General features: G+C 36.3%; 1 protein-coding gene across 1 annotated transcript; it reads right to left on the bottom strand.

Moving 5' to 3' along the window:
* Positions 1-1,766: 1,766 nt before the first annotated feature.
* Positions 1,767-18,774, bottom strand: blmh (bleomycin hydrolase). The gene is made up of 12 exons (XM_016278220.1): positions 18,634-18,774; positions 17,874-18,071; positions 17,178-17,287; positions 16,736-16,877; positions 16,457-16,545; positions 15,333-15,425; positions 7,804-7,959; positions 7,554-7,712; positions 6,462-6,529; positions 6,260-6,377; positions 4,581-4,650; positions 1,767-2,031 (listed from the first exon to the last, which is right to left on the bottom strand). The coding sequence occupies exons 1-12, from the start codon at positions 18,641-18,643 to the stop codon at positions 1,883-1,885; spliced, it is 1,362 nt and encodes a 453-aa protein (XP_016133706.1). The 5' UTR covers positions 18,644-18,774; the 3' UTR covers positions 1,767-1,882.
* Between the last annotated feature and the right edge of the window lie 1,840 nt (positions 18,775-20,614).

Genomic DNA, 20,614 nt, shown 5'->3' on the forward strand with positions numbered 1-20,614 from the left:
AAATATCTGAAAGGCCTATATTAAGGAGCTTCTAAGAGAAAATTGTGAACATACAACAGTGTTATTTCTAAAAAAACAAAAACAAACAGAAACTAAATGAAAACACATTTGCCATAGTTAACTAAAATAAAAAATAAACACTTAAACAACTGGGAAAATTTTAACGACTCTAAAACGAAAACTAAAATATCAGAAATATGAAATATGAAGTAATTTTAGTTTTTGATAATCTGTGCATTATAAAATTTTAAACCCTAATTATTAACATTAAACATCAAAATGCTACTAGTGATAACACCGGCCAGCCTTGAGAAAACTGATCCTGTAAAATATATTTAAATGATCAGTTAATGCGTTATCTTTTGCAGCCCTAAAATACAGCTATATATTAAATATATTTAATATATTAAAATAATACACTAAATAATACTATATATTCGATTACATATATATATATAAATATTTTTTATATATTTTAAATGTATCAAAAACTGAACATAAAAAAATAAACTAGAACTGAGAGCCAAAGCTAATAAACTAAACAAAGAAAAACTAATCTAAAATGAAAAAGACATTTAAAAATATCAAAGTAAATTAAACAAAATACAAATAAAAATGTTTTCAAAACAAATAACCCTGGAGTATGTACTCAATCTTTTTTCCTTCATACACACTGCTGTGTGGGTGTAATTAAGGGGAATTAATTCCTCTTAATTAGATTTAACACAGATCAAGCTGACTCAACTCAATTTGTTCACTTTTATGCCCCTTAAAACTGGCTGATCTTAGACTCAGACTTCAATAAAGATCAGCAGAGATGAGATGGCCTTAAAACGAAGTTCTTAAGGAGTGCATACGTAACATCAGGCACGTTCTGATGTGAACTCCAACAGATAACGTCATAGATCTCAAGCCATGATTTAACATATGCTGTGCTGAGAGTCTTCCAATGGGATCTGAAATAATCCTGTTGGTGGAGACCGTTGCACTTAGGATTGCTGTTGTAATGAAATTCTAGTACATGACCCAATAATTGTTGGTTTATGTACTACAAAACATAAATAAAGGACCTTTCTTATATGACGGCCATTCAAAAATATCTACACTACTGTTTAACAGTTTGGGGTAGGTAAGTTTAAAAAAAAAAAAAAGGTTTTGAAAGAAGTATCATATGCTCAACAAGGCTGCAATTATTTGATAAAAATTACAGTAAAAACATTAATATAGTGAAATATAATTACAATGCAACATCACTTTTTTCTATTTTAATATATTTTAAATATATAATTTATTCATGTGATGGCTAAGCTGAATTTTCAGCATCATTACTCCAGTGTTCAGTGTCACATGATTCTTCAGAAATCATTCTCATATGTTGACTTGGCACTCAAGAAACATTTCTTATTATTATCAATGTTGAAAACAGTTGTGCTGCTTTCTGTAGAAACTATGATACATTTCTTCCAGAATTTTTTGATGAGTAGAAAGTTCAAAAGAATTCTATTTATTTAAAATTTACTTTTTTTGCAATGCAAGTTTAACTTGATCAATTTAATGCATCCTTGCTGAATAAAAATATTGACCCAAAAAAAAGACCCTGACCCCAAACTTTTGAATGCCAGTGTTTATATCTCAAAGATGCCAGAATTCAAATCATGTAATGCTGATTAAATCAGAAATGCTACTAAGCAAATGATGCATTGAAATGATTCGACACTCAAGACTCCAGTGATAAAAAAGAGGCCAAAAAAAAAACCTTTATTATTATTATTTTTTTTTATATCTAGAGTAGGCTTTTTGTGAGAGATGGTAGGAGGGTAAAAACCAGTTGGAGGCAGAGTCAAGGAGACCAGGCTGAGACCAGTTCCTTCGGCTCCCATGGTTATGCCAGGGCTCCCATGGGGTCCCAGGCTGGGAGGACGATGGGGTCCTGCTGCATGACGTCCAGCACTTCAGGAGGGAGGAAATTCTTATCCACCACCACTTCGTACACGTACTCAGAAAACCACTCGTCTGTCATGATCAGATATCCTGCAGGAAGAGGCAGACATGAGGCACGGACAACAGACAGAGATAAACGGGTAAAATGAGAGATGAGCAAAAGAAAGATAGCGGGACAGAGGAGTGGAACACCATTTACTTTGCTGCAGCAGAAGCTCTTATGAGAAACTTCAGATTAGCTTACTAGGTTTGAACAGAGCACAATCCACTAATTAAATGTGTAATTAAGCAACATATGACGCTATATACCGTCCAGGCCTGAGAGATGTCCGATTTAACACCCGCCTCGTGAGACGGGATTTTTCGTCACACGCTGAAATCCGATTAGGCTTGAGAGTAAAACTTTAACAGCAAACAGTGTTTAACGCTGCCAAATCTGATGTCAAATGAAATGCTGATCCCATTAGCGCCGCACTTTCTCCATTGTTCGCATGGAGGGAACGAGCCACACCTTGTCTAGATCACCTGTCTAGCTTCTCAAAACTGAAAAAGTTTGATTTTAAAACGAGCAAACACACATTTGAACAATATTTTTCATTCAGGGTGTGTCAGGATCCAATCGTGTCCAACAGTGGCTCCCGATAAAGCCTGTTCTCTCTTAATCACTTAAAGAACGTACAAAAAATTTTTTTGCCCTGTTAAAAGCAGAAAGTAGATGATGATAAGGTTTATTTCACACAGTGTTCACTCCTGGGCCATGACCGGTTGACTAAGATGAATCAAACCGGGCCATCGAACAGAAGAAAAATGCCAAGTGAAACAGAGCAGAACATCCTGAGAACAAATGGAGCAGTAGAGCTTGGATTTCCATGTTGGAATTTTGTGCATCAGTACCTCAGCGCAATGCTTGGGGTATCAAAATGTGATTTTTCAAAATAGTCTGAGTGTGTACAAATGGGGCATCACTCTTGGATGAGAACAGACTTTTAATGAGACAGAGAAGCTTCAGAGACAAACGGTTCTGAATCTGAAAAACGAACTGATTTTTGCTACAAAACATCACGTTTATTTGGGCAGCTGGCAGTCTTTGATTGTGTTTGTAAAAAAAAAATTGTCCATTCCTGGGGGGCACAAAGCATCTGAGAGAATATTTATCCCTCTATTCATCACTTCACTTCTACAGCCATAAAATCTACCAGCTTCAGGGCCTCCAGTGAGCCATTGACCGCATTATAAATATTCTGTCAAAATCAGTTACACAATTGCCCCTCATCAACCTCTTGTTTGTGCCACAATATGCAAAAATAGGCCAGAAAGAGGCAGAAATAATCAATCTTACAAGCCTGAAGCCTGTTTTCCTCCAGAACGTTTATCCGGCTTCCCTGAGTATATCACATTACTGTCTAATCTTCAGGGGAAACAACTGTTATGAACAATTTGAGAGCCCTTAACCCCTTCGACCTCAACAACACATTTTTCTAATTCCTCTCCTCATCTAGCTGCCAAACAATGTTGCTGGAAAACCACAAAAAGTCCTGATTTATGTGCAGCTGTGATGTTTTGAATTCATAAATAGCCGTGATTAGATGTGATCCATCATTTATTAATTCACTGTGCGCTGTAAGGCTGATATTTTTACAACATTGGCAGATGTTTCTACTAAAATCAGTGTTAAAGGTGAAGCATCTAACTACTGCACTACTAGTGTGATGTTGGAGTTGGCACTGCTGGAGTGTTCTGGTCATTGCTAAGGTGTTTTTAGTGGTTGCTAGGGCATTTCTAGGGCAGTTGCTTACTGCGTCAAATATTACAATTATATACTATTTTGTCAAAATAAAAAAACTCAGTAGTTTTAAATGCTACAAGTGAATTTCAGCATCACAACATTATAATGTACATGTATGAAAAGTCATTTTCATTTTGAGATTTGCTGTTAATTATGCAAAATTTACTGACGTTAGTATATGTGCAACAGAAATAGCAATGCTTGCCTTAGAAACACCACAGAACCACAGCATTTACACATTTTGAGGAAACTGACCTATGAATCCCTTCGCATCTCATTAAACCAACAAAAGAAAGTATTTTAACATGGAAAAAATGACACACTTCACCTTTAAGGCAAACTTTGAACTTTTTAAATGCACAGATGAAGCAATCTGCAAGGAATCATTTTCTATGAAAAACGAGCAGGCCATAATACCTCTATAATCTTCTGAGGAATTCAGGTCTGTGGAAGCAGAAAGAAAACGACAATGTGTGCGTGTGCGCACACTCTTTCTTTCTCCAGGCAACCAAAGCTAATTAAACAGCCCCTCAATGTACCGTCTGTTTTAAATAAGACAGTGGGTATGGACATGAGGTCCAGCTGTGAGCGGGTCTACAGATGTGCCAGGCCTGAATAACACACACACCACACTCTAAACCTCTAAATCCAGAGAGGCCCAACAGAGACCCCATGCTAAATCAAATATCTGACTCCTGGTGTTCTCAGACATGAGTTAAATTAAGTTATTGAAGAGTGGACTAAGGAGCCACAAGAGGTAATCCTGCTGCAAATTGAATTATTCAATGTCAAAAGTCAAATATCTGTAAATTAGGAAGCATATATAAGCAGCAGACAGATGGTAACCCCTCACCTTTATTTCCACGGTCGTCTCCCCACGAGTTTTCCACACGCCACTTCTCATAGCATCCCTCCTTTGCATTCTGTGGATGAGAGACAGAGGTGATGAAACAGAGAGTGAAAGTCTGTCCTATACACATGCCAATCATAGTGTAGTGGATAGAGATGTGGACTCATAACCGAAAGGGTTTAGGTTCACAAAGGTTGATATGTGATCTATTACCACAGTACACTAATTTTCAAATGTTTGGGGTCGGTCAGATTTTATGTTTTTGAAAGAAGCCTCCTATGCTTGCCAAGCTGCATTTATTTGATCAAAAATACAGTAAAAATAGTAAAATATTACAATTTAAATTAACTTTTCTATTTTAATATATTTAAAGGGGTCATACAGTGGGGCAAAAAAGTATTTAGTCAGCCACCAATTGTGGTGTTTCTCTCTCTCTCTCTCACACAGACGCACGCGCGCACGCACACGATGCGTAAAAAAACTCCGCATTTGAACAGTCAATAGCAAATACTTAAACTAATAACAAAACAGTAGCTGATTCAGAAGCGCCAGATTGTCATAGCAAAGTCAGAATTACCTCCTCTCCTAGGTTCACGAAACTGTCGTCCATAAAATGCATTGCTGTTCTGTTGTAAGTAATCTTAAAGATTCCTAAATGCATCTACTTTCGGAAGGCCAAATAAAGTGCTTTTGCTTTCGCCTAGAAACACACAGCGTCTCCCTGACATGGCTGCTTCAACACTAACTGCGGTTACTGAAACCGCGCCTTCTTTCTTTGCGTGCACATTTGGGCGGCATTATGCTAATATTTCCACATAGTGAGGTAGATTTGTGGGGGCGTGTTAGAACGAGCCGTTTTAGGGGGGCGTGGCAGAGTCTTAACTTTGATAAAGAATATCTCTTTGGTTTTGAGACTTTAGTCTTTGCAACTTCAGGGATCTTATCTATGCACAATCAGCTTGTAACACTCCAAAGAGAAAGAAAAACTTGAAATCGCATCATATGACCCCTTTAAATATATTTAAAATGTGATTTATTCCTATGATGGCAAAGCTGAATTTTCAGCAGGCAATTATCAATGTTGAAAACAGTTGTGCTGCTTAATATGTTTGTGGAAACTGTGATACATTTTTTCTGAATTCTTTGATGACTAGAAAGTTCAAAAGAAAGGTGTAGATTTGAAATAGAAGTTTATAGCATTTAGAACATTATAAACGTATTTACTGTCACTTTTGATCAATTTAATGCATCCTTGCTGAACAGAAGTATTCATTTATTATATTAAGTATTATTTTTCTGTATTTCCCATGTAATGTCTAGCTGCTTTTTAAACCTAAGCTATGTTTGACTGATTAATAAAACAGGGCGAAGAAGCCCTTTGCTTTACAGCACATTGGTGCTGCCCACCGGGTACCAGAGAAGAGAATAATGAACTCTGGACATGCATATGATGACTTGTGAGGGAAAGTAGACAGTAATCTAAAAAAACTGCTAGTAATTAAACAGGCCGGATGTCTGCAGAGGGAGGAAAAATCTCGAGGTCACACTGACTGTAAGAGCTGTTAATGAGCATTCAGCGTCATGACCTGTGCGATATAGTGCTCTTTAAATAACTAGCTCAACTTGTACCAGCCAACCAAGCATATCTGACAATGTTTTTGAGCGTGCTGTTCTCTCAATACCTTGTCAGTAACACCAGTCAGAATCATGGCATGGGTCATCATGGAATCTCCATAGATCAACCTTTCCGCCTTAGACAAGTTTTTCACTGAGATGCCGAACACCAGGTCATGGTTAAACCTACAAAAATACAGAGAATCCTTAGTGTCAAAAACACATTGAGAAAAGTCTTACCTTTTAACTGGCAGAAGAAACAATACTCACACATGCATGTCATTGATGCCCAGTTTGCTGTGGAAATGTTTGCCTACATCACAGCCGAACCACACCGCCTGATGCCAGAAAGACAACGATTAATCCACTTTCTGTGGGTCGGTTATAACAACCATCTTTTTTGTACAACCATTTTACACAACATGTAAAACAAGACTTTAAAATTCCAGACAGAATGCAATGTACCGAAATTGCAAAAAAAAAAAATTATAATAAAAAAATATAATTTTGCATGCCAAATCAATACACACAGGCATGTAAACCTCAGAGAGAGACACAAATAAGTGAATAGTTTATAATTGTATCATTTAGTGGTGTAAACAGGGTCATTAAGTCTCATACTGGATGAGAGACAAAACGATCAAGCTGTCCACCAACAGGCTGTTGAGTTAGTGTTTATCTAGATTTTTTTAGCTCAAATATGTTTCAGTGGTAGTACTTTAAAGATAAATGTAGAAGTGTAAATTATGAGAAAAAACAGCTTCTCTCATTTCATTTCCACTACAGCCATCAAAATGCTGCATTTTGTAACAGATTCACCACCTTCAACAATCACTATCAAACCTCATAGGCCTCTTTTGTCATGTGGGAATAATTGTGCTATCTGTTTATTCCTGGGCCATGACTAGCATCCATATACACTACCGCTCAAAATGTTTTATGCAGACATCTTATGCTTAAAGCTGCATTTGGTCAAAAATTCAGTAGAAAAGTAATATTTTGAAATATTATTACTAGTTTAAAATAACTCTTTTCTATTTTAACATGTTTCCAATTCCAATTTATTCCTGTGATGGAAATTTTTAATTTTCAGCAGCCATTGCTCCAGTCTTCAGTGTCACATGATACTTCAGAAATGTTTATAATTCTTTAACCAATAGCATTTATTTGAAATAGAAATATTTTGTAATATTATGTATTTTCTGTCACTTTTGATCAATTTAAAGCATACTAAATTAAAGTATTCAGAAAAGTATTCCCAAAATAAAATACCTCAGTATCCCTAAACTTTTGCAAAGATAATCACATGACCCTAAACCAGCCTAATTATAATGGAAACCCTTCAAACCCAATTGATTTTACCTCTCCACTCTTGATGGAATCTGCAGCAGCTTTCTTGAGCAGCTCGATGGACTGGTTGTTGTAAAGTGTTCTGCGGCCACCCACCATGTTTCCCAGAAACTCCACACTGTACAACTTTCCATAGGGGTTTTGGGGCCGAGGGTCATTAACGAGGCAAATCTGCATAGAGATTGCACAACCTGTGAGTGAGGACTACAACAGGCTGAAGGCATATAATGTTGAAGCTGACATAGCCTATGCTGGCTCCTACCTTGTCCTGGAGATTATAGAGGGGCTTGACGTGCTTTGTGTAAAACTCCAGAGGAGTTAAAGGGCCCATGCGGTGGAAGTTCTTGTCCTTGTCCCGGTATTCCCAACAGATGGTGTCTGGAGGACTGCCCAGACAAACACTGGCCACTCTAAACACCTGAAGACATAAAATGAAATAAAAAAGATACATGAAATCATATTGACACCAACCTTTTGAACAGTAGTGTACATAGCGGAAACTTTTTATGTTTTATGGCTCCTAATAAGCATTCAAAATTCAAAAATGGTTGATTGAAGGCTGGCGTTATGTTTGAACTCTGAAGATGGATGACATATGAATGTGATATCTTAAATAAGACCTGGGAAATCAAAACAAACCACATTAGAGAAAGCTCTGGCTTTGACAGGATGTAGCTGAGATGAGCACTAAGAACACAAACAATGTGTGTGAGGCGTCCAATGTTTGACTCTGGTACACTTTATTCTGAACTCAAACTGTTTTTAGTTCTCAGAACTTAGCCTTTGTTACTCCAAACCGAAGCATTTCCTGCCCTCTCCTGACCGCGGCCTGAGCTTTATATATTGGAACGCGGATTTCTTGTAGCCAAGATTAACTTGACTTAGATAATATTCACTTATTGGTCAATCGCATAGGCACAGGCAGGAAGGCAAGAAACTGGACAGATAAGATGTGCCTGTCTTTTTTCTTTTGGCATATACAAGTAGGTGGATCAACAAAGACATGCGCCACACAAACTGAATTTTAAAGAGAATTCTGGTGGACTTTATTCACACTATATGAGCTTTCATTTGTTTGGACTTCACAGAGAAGTCAACAGAAAATAAAAACGCATATATTTATACTCAAATACTAAATTCAAAACACCCAAGACATTTGAGCTCATGAGATGTGAAAAAACAATGACACCTGCCATGAAAGTTTGTTTTAATAGAAAAATGTGAGAATAATGACTTAAATTTCTGAGATGGTATAGGGAAACATTTTAATTTATTCTTTTTTTTCACTTAATTTTCCCTAAAATTAACAGCAACAAATGGCAGAAAACCAACATAAAAACAAAAAAACAAATTTTGGTCTGTTCATCACACAAAAAACACTTAAACAAAATAGACAAATAAATACAATGGATAATGCCCTTTCAGAACTTAAAGGGGTCATATGATGCGATTTCAAGTTTTTCTTTCTCTTTGGAGTGTTACAAGCTGATTGTGCATAGATAAGATCCCTGAAGTTGCAAAGACTAAAGTCTCAAAACCAAAGAGATATTCTTTATCAAAGTTAAGACTCTGCCACGCCCCCCTAAAACGGCTCGTTCTAACACGCCCCTACATATCTACCTCACTATGTGGAAATATTAGCATAATGCCGCCCAAATGTGCACGCAAAGAAAGAAGGCGTGGTTTCAGTAACCGCAGTTAGTGTTGAAGCAGCATGTCGGGGAGACGCTGTGTGTTTCTAGGCGAAAGCAAAAGCACTTTATTTGGCCTTCTGAAAGTAGATGCATTTAGGAATCTTTAAGATTACTTACAACAGAACAGCAATGCATTTTATGGACGACAGTTTCGTGAACCTAGGAGAGGAGGTAATTCTGACTTTGCTATGACAATCTGGGGCTTCTGAATCAGCTACTGTTTTGTTATTAGTTTAAGTATTTGCTATTGACTGTTCAAATGCGGAGTTTTGTGCATCGTGTGTGCGTGTGTGTGAGAGAGAGCGAGAGAGACAGGGTCACATCACAGTAGAGTCAGCTGTCTTAACCATGGCTTGTGTACTGCAAACACATACCAGCTTCATCACTGTGTCTGTCACGCGACTCTGTTCCCCTTTCGGGCTTGAACTGATGGTAAATCTAATGACATTATTTACTGTCTTTACATATATTTTGAAAGCTTGAAGCTCGGGATTATGGTAAGGGGCGTTACATTTCCGATGAGTGCTTGCGGTGTTCGGCCAGTCACAATGCACTGGGTCAGCTGGCCAATCAGAGCAAACTGCGCTTGTTGGAAGGAGGGACTTTGTAGAAAACTAAGCGTTTGAGAGAGGCGGGGCATAGAGGACCTACAATAATGTACAGTATTTGAAAAAATAATGTGTTTTTTGAACATTAAAGCATGTCAACATATTCTGTTAGACCAAATACACAAAATATGATCTTTAAAAAAGCATAATTTGACCCCCTTTAAAAAAAAAATTCAAAAGCAGAAAAACAAAACTTTTGACAGATTTGACAATTTAATGTACTTTAGATGAGAGATTTCAGAAGAGGTTTTTTCCAAGTAACCAACCTTCTCTCTCACCCTATTCCAGCCCTATCCCAAAAAGAAAACCATTTAGCATTAAAGTTTGTTTTCTCTATCCAGTCCCAATACCAGCGGCGCCCGGCCCTTTTTCCTCCCTGTTGACCCGGTGCTGGACCCAGATGCCCCAACCGCACAAACAGCCTCTGCGTCGCACGCTCTCACATCCTCTTTCCTCCTTGGCAGGTTAGATAAACTCGCTGGACCGTCCAAACAACATTGGCGCCTGTTTTCCCTTTTTTTTGGGCCTGTTGAAAAGTCCCGCTCGCACGAAACAATAGCCGAAGCTCACTGACGTCAGTACGGAGTCAGCGAGTCAATATTGAAACACCTGTCTGAGGCTGTGTGGCAACAGGGCAGCAGGAAGAGCTGAGAGGCACAACCAGGGATGAGCAGCTGGCTCAAAGGCCAGGAACATCAGCATGCCACAGCACAATGCAAATCTTTTGCTTAAGAAAAACACAATGTCTCGTCCAAAAGCACTAAATCTCATCTCCTCTGGCCATTCCGTCATGCCTTGACTTTGGATAATGCAGGATCTGTGAGTCAGAGCAACTTAACAAGAGCAAGGTGTATGGATGCAATGAAAATCAAACTTGTATGTATGGGATAAACAATGGGCATTTGATCTGAAAGGTGCATGAAAACCTAATATATCCTATAACCTAATATATAAGTATATTGCCAAGAGCATTTGTGACATGTTACAGGAAAACATTTTAGTTTATTCCAAAGGGTCAGAGCTATGGCCTGGTGGTAGTCTGCATGCGAAGACACACTGAGCCATGGTGCTCACACGGGCATTATGAGATCAAACATGGCTTATGATAAATCTGTGTCATTGTCCCTATAAATAGCAACAGTATAAATGCAAAACAAAAAAACAAAAACAAAACAGATAAACAAAAAAAATGAATGAAACAAAAACCAATAAAACAAAATGAAATATAAACCTTGAAAAACATAAAAATTTATTATAAAACTAAAAATTCAAAACAAAAAAAACAAATTAAAAAACAATACATGAAAAACCCCCACAGAACTAAAAGCAATTTACAAAAATAAGACAAAACAAAAACAATACACTAAAATAAACAAAATAAAAAACTAAAATGAAAACCCCCACAGAACTAAATAAAATTACAAAGAATAAAAAAATGACAAAAACAAACTACAAAAAATAAAATTAATCACAATAAAAAACAAAAAACAAAAAAAAAACAAAGCAGATAAACTATAAACTAAATAAAAAAAAACAACTAAACAAAGTGAAATAAAACCTCACAAAACAAAAGCAATACACTAAAATAAACAAAATAAAAAACTAAAATGAAAACCCCCACAGAACTAAGTAAAATTACAAAGAATAAAAAAATGACAAAAAGACAAAACTACAAAAAATAAAATAAACCACAATAAAAAGCAAAACTTGCAAAAAATAAAATAAAATAAAAAACTAAGCAGATAAACTATAAACTACATTTAATTTAAACATCACAAAAAGTAAAAGATAAAAGAAAATTAAACAAACAAATGTAAACCAAAAAACAAAATAAAAACAAATGAAAACCCTCACATAACTAAATAAAAACTAATTACAAAGAAATCGACAAAATAAATGCAATAAACTAAAACAAAAATGTAAACACCCCCAACCCCCCAAAAAGAAAAACTTACACAAACTTAAAATAAATAAAAAATAATAATAAATAAATAACAATATTTAAACTAACAAAACAAAACAAAATAAGTTTAAGGAGTGGAGAAAGGTTCAGGTCACTCATGGTCAGACGTATCCAATGCCACATGCATCACCTCTCGTTCTAGTGGGTTGAGATACTGGCTTATCTGGGATCACAAGCACCTGCTCCAGTGTGTGGGCACAAGGTGCTCCAGGTATGAATATGGCAAATAGGGGTTTGTTGACAAGGAAAGCAACACTCTGGCTGGCTGTCTCACGTCAAAGTAATCCATGTGCAAGCAATCAGCCATGCAAATGACTGGATGTATGAAGATGCAACATGGCATGATTTCAGCTGCCTGTGGGAAGGTAAAAGATCTTCATCGTAAACATCACTTTTCTATACGGCTGCCAGACTCTGGTACTGAGACCACAGCGCTGATCTTATCATTTTTGTTTGCATCTGCTTCTCAAGCACAGCTTTGCAAGGAAGTAAACAGAATGAAGTTCAGCAAAGGGTTGCGTGTCAATAATTGGCCTTTTTGTTTTCGTTGCATGGCAAAAATGACACAACGCAAGTCAAAATATAATTTAGAGCATGATCAGATTACCCATTAAAAGGCTGTGAAGAGATGACAAATATATTTGATTGATTAACTTGAACTTTTTGTGTAAACATGAAACACATTTGGCCCTTTCAGGCAAACAAAGTTCAACAAGGGAATTTAAGTATGTCTTTGCAGAGAATTATCAACAACCACAACACAGTGACTAAACAGACCTCAACCAAAAAAAAATTAAAATCTGCACATTCCTTGATCATACATACACACTGTTTTCTAGCATGTGCAAACAAACACTAAGATATGACAGATGAACAGAATGTTTATATAACACAATCATGATGAGTTGATTCTGTGATTAAAGCAGTTATATCAAAATATTTCCTTTGATATTTTGATGTACTATAAAAACAAAGGTTTTTTGATCTCTGAATTTCAAGTACTTTATTCAGCAAGGATGCATTCAATTCATCAAATGTGACAGAAAAGACATTTATAATCTTACAAAAAAAATATTTCAAATAAATACTGAACTTATATTCATCAAGATTCTTTAAAAAAGATGCATCTCGGTATTCACAAAAATATTGTGTTTACTGTTTTCAGCATTGATAATAATAAGAAATGTTTATCAATCACCAAATTAGCATATTACAATTATTTCTGAAGAACCATGTGACACTTAAGACTGAAGTAATGACGGCTGAAAATTCAGCTTTGCAGTCACAGGAATAAATGCTGTTTTAAAATATATTAAAATAGAAAACAATTATTTTAAATGTAAATAATATTTCATAATATTACTGTTTTTATTGTATTTCTGATCAAATAAATGCAGCCTATATATATATTTTAAAGGAAGCATTTTAAGTTGTCAGGCTGGAAATCTATGATTGCACTAAGCTATAAAACTAAAGGCAAGATAAACTGAAATTATACACATGGCAGGGAAGTGTTCTATAAACAAAAAAATATTTTAAAATTGATAAATTCTGAAGGCTTTGTAAAGTGATCGCTCAACATGAAGACGTGGTTTGTTTGAGCCACTTTAAGGCATGTTCTGCAGCACAAAGGTCTGTCAGATACAGTCCTGAGATTGTAAAGTGTGACACTGTCCAGTCCAGCAGTGCCAACACATCAATAACTCCAGTTAAACAAGGTCACTAGTGTGATTATGAATGGAAACGGAAATTTTTTTGACCCTCATACAAGTTCTGACTTGACTTGTTTTGTCTAAACTGGACTAGTATCCAGTCTCAATTATGCAAATAATATGACTTTCCCGCATTTGATTTAATTCACCAAATAAACAAACTCACTTCCCAACAACTCCTCAGCTAGTGAAGTGCTACAGAAAACAAACCACCACCAGGTGGACAAACAAACATCATGTCAAAAACAGAAAAAGGCCCAAGCGGGTGAGAGGAGAATGTGTATCACAACCAGATAAACAAATCATACTCGGGCATACGTTTATCCTGGGAGAGAAACGCAGAGCACAAGCTTAGAGATGTTAACTTAGACGTGTACGCTGTGTGTCGTCCCTTCGCAAATGGTGGAGGTATAGTAGTAATGCCAGTGAGATTGCCTTTTCCACTCAACGACAGGCACCGGGCGATAACAATCATGTTTGTGGAACATTCTGTCATCAAGTCCTGCAGGCGCTCACACTTTCTCTCTGTCTAGCTCATCCTTTCTCTTTCCTCCGCTCACACGCATAAAAATGCATGCAAACATATAAAAGATACGCTAAAATACACATACGCAGGTATTCACAAAACCAGGACACGCTTTGTACGTGTTCATTTTGGTTCATAGATGGTTGACAATGTTATTGCTCAGTTTAAATGGAGTTTAATTATTGATGTCTATGTTTTGTCAGATCAAGCATTTATGATATTTACAATATGTCAGTACTTACGTCATTACATCACTTACAGTATGACATACAAAAGGGTCCTGAGACTATTTAACATTTAATAGGGTATTGTTTATTCTTTACATTACAACTTATAATAGCAGTATAATAATTTTTTTTATAATTTTAAAATTTCTAATTCCTTAAACAGATTTTTGGACCCCATTGAATGTGTGTTTTAAGAAGCAAGGTTTCTTTTTTACTTTTAGTTTGTATATTTCATTATATACATATTAAATAATGTAAAATATTACACTATGCTGATCTTTATGAAAAAAATTACCTTTAACTTTTTATGGACTGAATTATGAAACTGATCATGCTGCCCTTCTGTTTGTCGAGTATGCAAATGTGTCTAAAAAAGCTTTTAAGTTTCTGAAAGCTGATATGTCAGGGAGGTTTTCAGAACTGGCAACTGCTGATAAGGAACAAACAGTTGCAAATCCCAGAATTATAAAAAGTGAGCTTGACAGTCCTCATCCTCAATTTTACAGTTCTCACTGCTTATACAAAATATGCAAGTTCTCAGCCAAGTCTGTGAAAGATAACCTTGCAATATATTGTCTGGCAACCTCTAGTGGTGGTTTGATAAGCAGTCAAACAGCGACTTCAACAGGCCTATGAGAATAGCACCATTCGGTTACCATTCTGGGGTGTGTTTCCCAAAAGCAAGTATGGTAGCAAGTTCCATTCAATGGAACTTTCGACCATAGTTAGCTAATGATGCTTTTGGGAAACGCACCCCTTTATCCAAAGATTGTAATTATCATTTTTTACTCATCTTCATGTCATTCCAAATTCATATGGTGTTATCTTTTATGTAGAATAATAAAAAAAGAATCCAATTTCTAATATGAAAGAATTATTATTGAAAATCAAATCAATATGTTGCCAATATCTTTAATTATGTAATTGACGTGCATATGCTTATACAGGTTTGTAATGATGTGAGGGTGAGTAAATTATTATTTTAATAATATTTTTTTTCAGGCTGAACTATGCCATTGTGATAAAACAGAGGGCAGGTTAGCTCCAAAAAACAAACTCACCTCCTCAATCATGGTATCTACAGTGTCAGACAGCTCAGTTTTAGGGACTTCACTGGCCACCATGTTCCTCAGCCTTAGACAATACTCCCTCAACTGCAACACAAAAAACAAATGCAAATTACAAGTCACAATACTAATTAAATAAAAAAAAATAGATAATGCTAAATAATGTGTCTAATTATAGAATATCTTCGATATAACACATCTTATAAACCACTGCATCTAGCTTTCTCACAATATTTGAGTAACCCCAGAGTAAACAGTGCTTTAAAAGGCAATGTAAGTGTAACATCATGAGTATGCTAATTTTAGAAGCTTATTCCATGACTCTGACCTCAGCCATGTAAAAAAAAAAAAAAAAGGCTACTGATAACTAAAAACAAACTAAAATGACTAATTGTTTTGGGTCACTGAAATTAAGGAGAAAAAAAATAACAGAAATATTACATTGAAAACATTTTGTTAATGTTACCTTGGCAAATAACTGAATTTAAATATAACTGATATAAGCTGACATAATCTGGCACATTATCTCATATCTGTTTTAGCTCTTCATTAAATGTCATGTGGGCCGAAATTGCCATCTTCCTCATTTATCTAAAAGCCAAGGAAAGTGACCTTAGTGACTTTATCCTCTGCTCATCCGATGACTCAAATGGTGCTTTTCCACTGTGTGGTACGACTCGGCACGGCTCAATACGGCACGGCACGGTTCGGCTCGGCTTGCGTTTCCACTGCAGTTCAGTACCGCTTTAGAGTTGGCGGGATTATTCACGTCATTATAGTTGTGCCACCTCTACTACCACGACGATTCTCTCCGGCCAATCCGTGATCAGCAGAGTTTACGCGTCACGTTTTGGTAACAGTAGGGTTCACTTGGAACCCCAACTGAGGTGGTAATAAAAAAAGTACCAGGTACTGTACCTAGTGGAAAAACCCCAAAAAGTGAACCGTACCGTGCCGTACCATGCAGTGGAAAAGCGCCAAAAGAGCATTTCTGTGATGGAGCCACCAGCTCATACGCAGCCACTAAATCCTCGTTCAGTAAATGTCAACATGAAAGCTTGAGGGGATACATGGGGCTGCAGACTGAGAGTTGCATTTTGAGCGTAACTCTGACTGACCTTGTGATTGAGGATATCATTCATTCTACGGGATGCTTCAGAGCTGTGAGACTCGGGGAAGCACTTCTTAGGGACAACGCCGTATTTTTCTGAAAAACACACAGGAGTTTAAATGAAACTTTAATGTAAAGAAGTACAAGTTGGGTTTCATTTTAATTCATATATTTACTTTTTATTCTAAAGTGAACAGATGTAAATTCACTTTTTAATTGAAAAATAAATACATCCCCTGCCCTGAACAAATGTGAGTTTTATTCAATGCAACAGAGCTAAACTGACCAATAAGATTAACCAGCATATCCCACTGTCCGCCGTCATTGGTAGGATTTGATAGCAGGAACTGAACCAATCTGCCATCTACTGACTCCTTCCGCTGGGCCGTCTCCACACAGGCACGCAGAAAGTAATAGCATCTCTCCACCTGAGCCAAAAACAGAAATACAGATAAACAGGGGGTGTGTACCAACAAGGTGAAGGGGCAAAGAGTGGACACAGTGAGCCACAAACATCCAAGCAACACAATACATCTCACACAAAAAGAGGATTTACTGCACTTTTACCATTAACACAATAAGAGCAAACGATAGACAGCAAAAAAAATACAGCAGAATTACAACCTCAGAGCCTGGTGCAAATAAATACAGTTGATTCTCAGATTAAACAGTCAAGAGTCTGTTGTTTTTGAAAATGCAAACCAGGAGGAGTGGTAATGCTGACTTACCTTGTCCCAGAAAAAGAGATAAGACTGACTGAATTCAAATTCTTCAACGTTAAACTTCTTCATAAATGGAAGACGCATGACATTGAGGCATGAAAAGATCCAACATCTCCCTGATGGGAAAAAAACAAGCACAGATAGTGAGGTCAGGTCAAACCTGACAAGGACGTACTTAAACTGTATGTATGTGTGTGTATATATATATATATGCAAAAAAAGATACACTACCATTCAAAAGTTGAAGTTAAAATGTTTTTGAAACATATTCACCAAGTCTCTTATACTCAAAGGTTGCATTGATTTGATCAAAAATACTGTAAAAACAGTAATATTGTGAAATATTATTACAATGTACAATTACTGTTTTGTATTTTATTATTATTATTATAAAGTAATTTCTTCCTAAGATGACAACGCTGAGTTTTTAGCAGGCATAACTCCAGTCTTCAGTATCACATGATCCTTCAGAAATCATTCTAATGCTGATTTGCTGCTCAAAAAAAAACATTTCTTATAATTATTCATGTTTAAAACAGTTCTGTCACTAAATATTTTTGTAGAATCCATGATTTCCAGGATTCTTTGATGAATAGAAAGTTAGTGAACCTAACCTGTAGTGTGATATACATAATAAAAATATCTGTCAGATGCATTATTTATGTGCAAAACTTTACATATCAGTTTCCTCAGTGTAGGTACCTGAGTTTTTCTGGTTGGTGACTGGTTTGCCCTCTGTGGGAATGCTGTGCTGGAAGACGTGTACTGTATCTTGGACCGTCTGCCGGTGCAGACACACCTCTAACGGATCAATGCAAGTCGAGACGTTCTGGGCGAGCAGATATCGTGGCTCTGAGCGGAATCGCTTGACAAAAGCTGATGCTTTCTCCTGACTCAGGCCTGGGCAAACAACAAGGGCAAACAAACACAAAACAAGAGCTCTTCATTTACAGACCAGGATGGACAGAGACAGAGTGTGAAACTGTGCATTTAAACTTTCACTGATACATAGCTGCATAATCATGAATATTGAGAAACACTGACAAGTATGACTTTCTTTTTGTCCATGGGACACACAAAAGTTGAAGACAGAATGACACTGTCAGATTCTGCCTGAAATGATTGACAGCCAGCTCTCTGACTTCACTTGGACTCTATTCGTCGTTTCTGTAGTTCGGCTTATCTTTCACACAACATACCTTTCCATTTCAAATAACTTACGCACTCATTTGATCCCATTCAAAGCGTCACTCGAGTCACTTAACTCGAGCATAAGCTTTCAAGAGTTAAAAATCGACCTCACAGCGTTGCTTAGTCACTTTCAGCTGTAACGTTAGTAGTAGTTAAACAGCTCGGGCTAGTTAGCCACACAATGCTACTCCATTCACATCAACATTTGTGAAGCTCTGAGCCCTCAGCCCGAGCCAACGAGCTGCGAGAGACAATATTTACACATACGCACCAGTGTCCATGTTTGCAGGTGAGGAGAGGAGGTGTTGGAGTCTGATTTGTAAGTCTTTGTTTTTTCATTCGCCGACAGCCAGTCAGCCCGTGCGGAATTCCGGAAACAGGAAATCCAGTGAAATCGCTGGTCTTTCTGTCGAGGTTGCCATATCTCGGGAAAACCCTCCTTTCTGGAGCTTCAGTGGGGCTACTGGGGATATGTGGTAGTGGTATTTTGATAAATACCATGGTATTTACATGTTACTCCAGGTTACTTTTCACGAATAGGCTACAAAGCATGAACTGAATGAAGCACTTAAACGATTAAGTACAATTTATTTTCCTTTTTAACAATTTCTTCAAATAACGAACAGATATTAGTATAGTATTAATGCCCATAACAAATCCAAGCAGCAACATTAAAAGAGAAAAGTCCAAAATAAAATTATTATGTACAAATAAGAAAACTTACCTAGCTATAATCAAAATGTCTCCTTCATGTTGAAATTGTATTACACAAACAATCAACATTAACGTTAATAAGATGTTGATTGTCAACTTTAGCTTGTCAAACTGAATTTAATATGATCTTTTTTATTTTCTGTTCATCTTTCATAGGTTTAGCTATTTTCGCAACCATGATTTAGCAGTTTTCTAGCAAGAGACATTTAATTTAAAAGGAAAACAACTCTAGAGTGGATATAACAGGGTAGGAAATTTAGTCTTAATTAATTTGGTCACTCAGCAGGGATTAGCTAGTTTGGGACCAAATTTCAGTTTGCAGTATTTGATCAACTTGATAAAGAAAAAAAAAACGTTTCATTACTTTCTCTCACAATAATATGGGTAACAGACTTGATCAAAATGGTTGAAATTAAATGTCTATGTGGTTTATTGGTTGTTGTTTTATTGTATGAACCTTTGTTTTGTAGTATGTTGTACTTCGTGTTCTGTTCCCCATTTCTGTTTCCTGATTGTTCCCCATGTTTTGCACATTTATTCATTTGAGACACTTTATCCAGAGCTGTTTACAAATGTTTCATGGTAAATGCTTTTTTTTTTTTTTTTTTACAGTGTGTTCCCTGCATGGGAGTCAAACATCATTGTTAATTAGTCTTGTTAATGTGTTAGGCCTTGTTATTCTTTGACTTTCATTTCTTTTATATTTTGTTGTCACACTTTCTGGATTTTTTTTCTTGCCTTGTTTAATAAAATAAGCTTTAACAAAATCCCTAATCTTTCCTCTCTTGGCACTCTAATTTGTGATATTATGGTCATTATGTTGTGTTATGCTGCCATGGTAGGCTACTTATTGTTTGTGCCATATTAGTATGTTGCTGTCATGACTACAGTCCTAGTTTATTTGGTGATGGTTTTTCCCAATAACATTTCAGACTGTTCTCTGAAAGTATAACTTATTTTAACTTTGGACATTGTGTGGGAACTGTAATATGGGTGTGTGCCACTTAAGTCTGAAGTCTCAATCTTATTTCAGTAAACCAAAGGAAACAAGGTTGAAGTCCATTCCGATGTAACATTAACAACAGGATATCTGCAGCAGATTCTTAAATCATTAAACCAAGCTGTTTATAGGACTGCCTTTCAGATGAACCACACACAGCAATAGTAGTTTATAGAAAGATATGAAAGATAAGAAAAGAAAAGTTCTCTCACATTCAGCTGTGTTTATTTCCAACATAAATATGTTTTCACATAAAAAAGTCAACAGTGACAATCTGAACAACTTTGTATAAGAAATTATGATCCGCACTCACGAGAACAATCTTCATTCAGGTGTGCATAATTATTAAGCAGATTTTCTTTTACAGATAAGATGAGCCAAAAAAAGAGATTTAACTCAGACTGAAAGAAAAAATTATTAAATGCCCATGAGAAATATTCAAAACTAATACAATACTTGTCAAGGTCTTGGGTAGAGGATGGAGCGAGGACTCAGTATTGCAGAAAAAGGGTTTTTAATTGGTAATAAAAATAAACAA

The sequence above is a fragment of the Sinocyclocheilus grahami genome, unplaced genomic scaffold, assembly GCF_001515645.1.
Source record: "Sinocyclocheilus grahami isolate Dianchi unplaced genomic scaffold, SAMN03320097.WGS_v1.1 scaffold119.1, whole genome shotgun sequence".
Lineage (NCBI taxonomy): Eukaryota > Metazoa > Chordata > Actinopteri > Cypriniformes > Cyprinidae > Sinocyclocheilus > Sinocyclocheilus grahami.

What these genes read in the sequence shown, in the direction of transcription:
- blmh (XM_016278220.1), bottom strand. An exon ending in ATGATATCCTCAATCACAAG is followed by an intron (nt 15,426 to 16,456) that starts GTCAGTCAGAGT and finishes TTTGTGTTGCAG; the next exon opens with TTGAGGGAGTATTGTCTAAG. An exon ending in TGACTGGTGTTACTGACAAG is followed by an intron (nt 4,651 to 6,259) that starts GTATTGAGAGAA and finishes TCTCATCCACAG; the next exon opens with AATGCAAAGGAGGGATGCTA.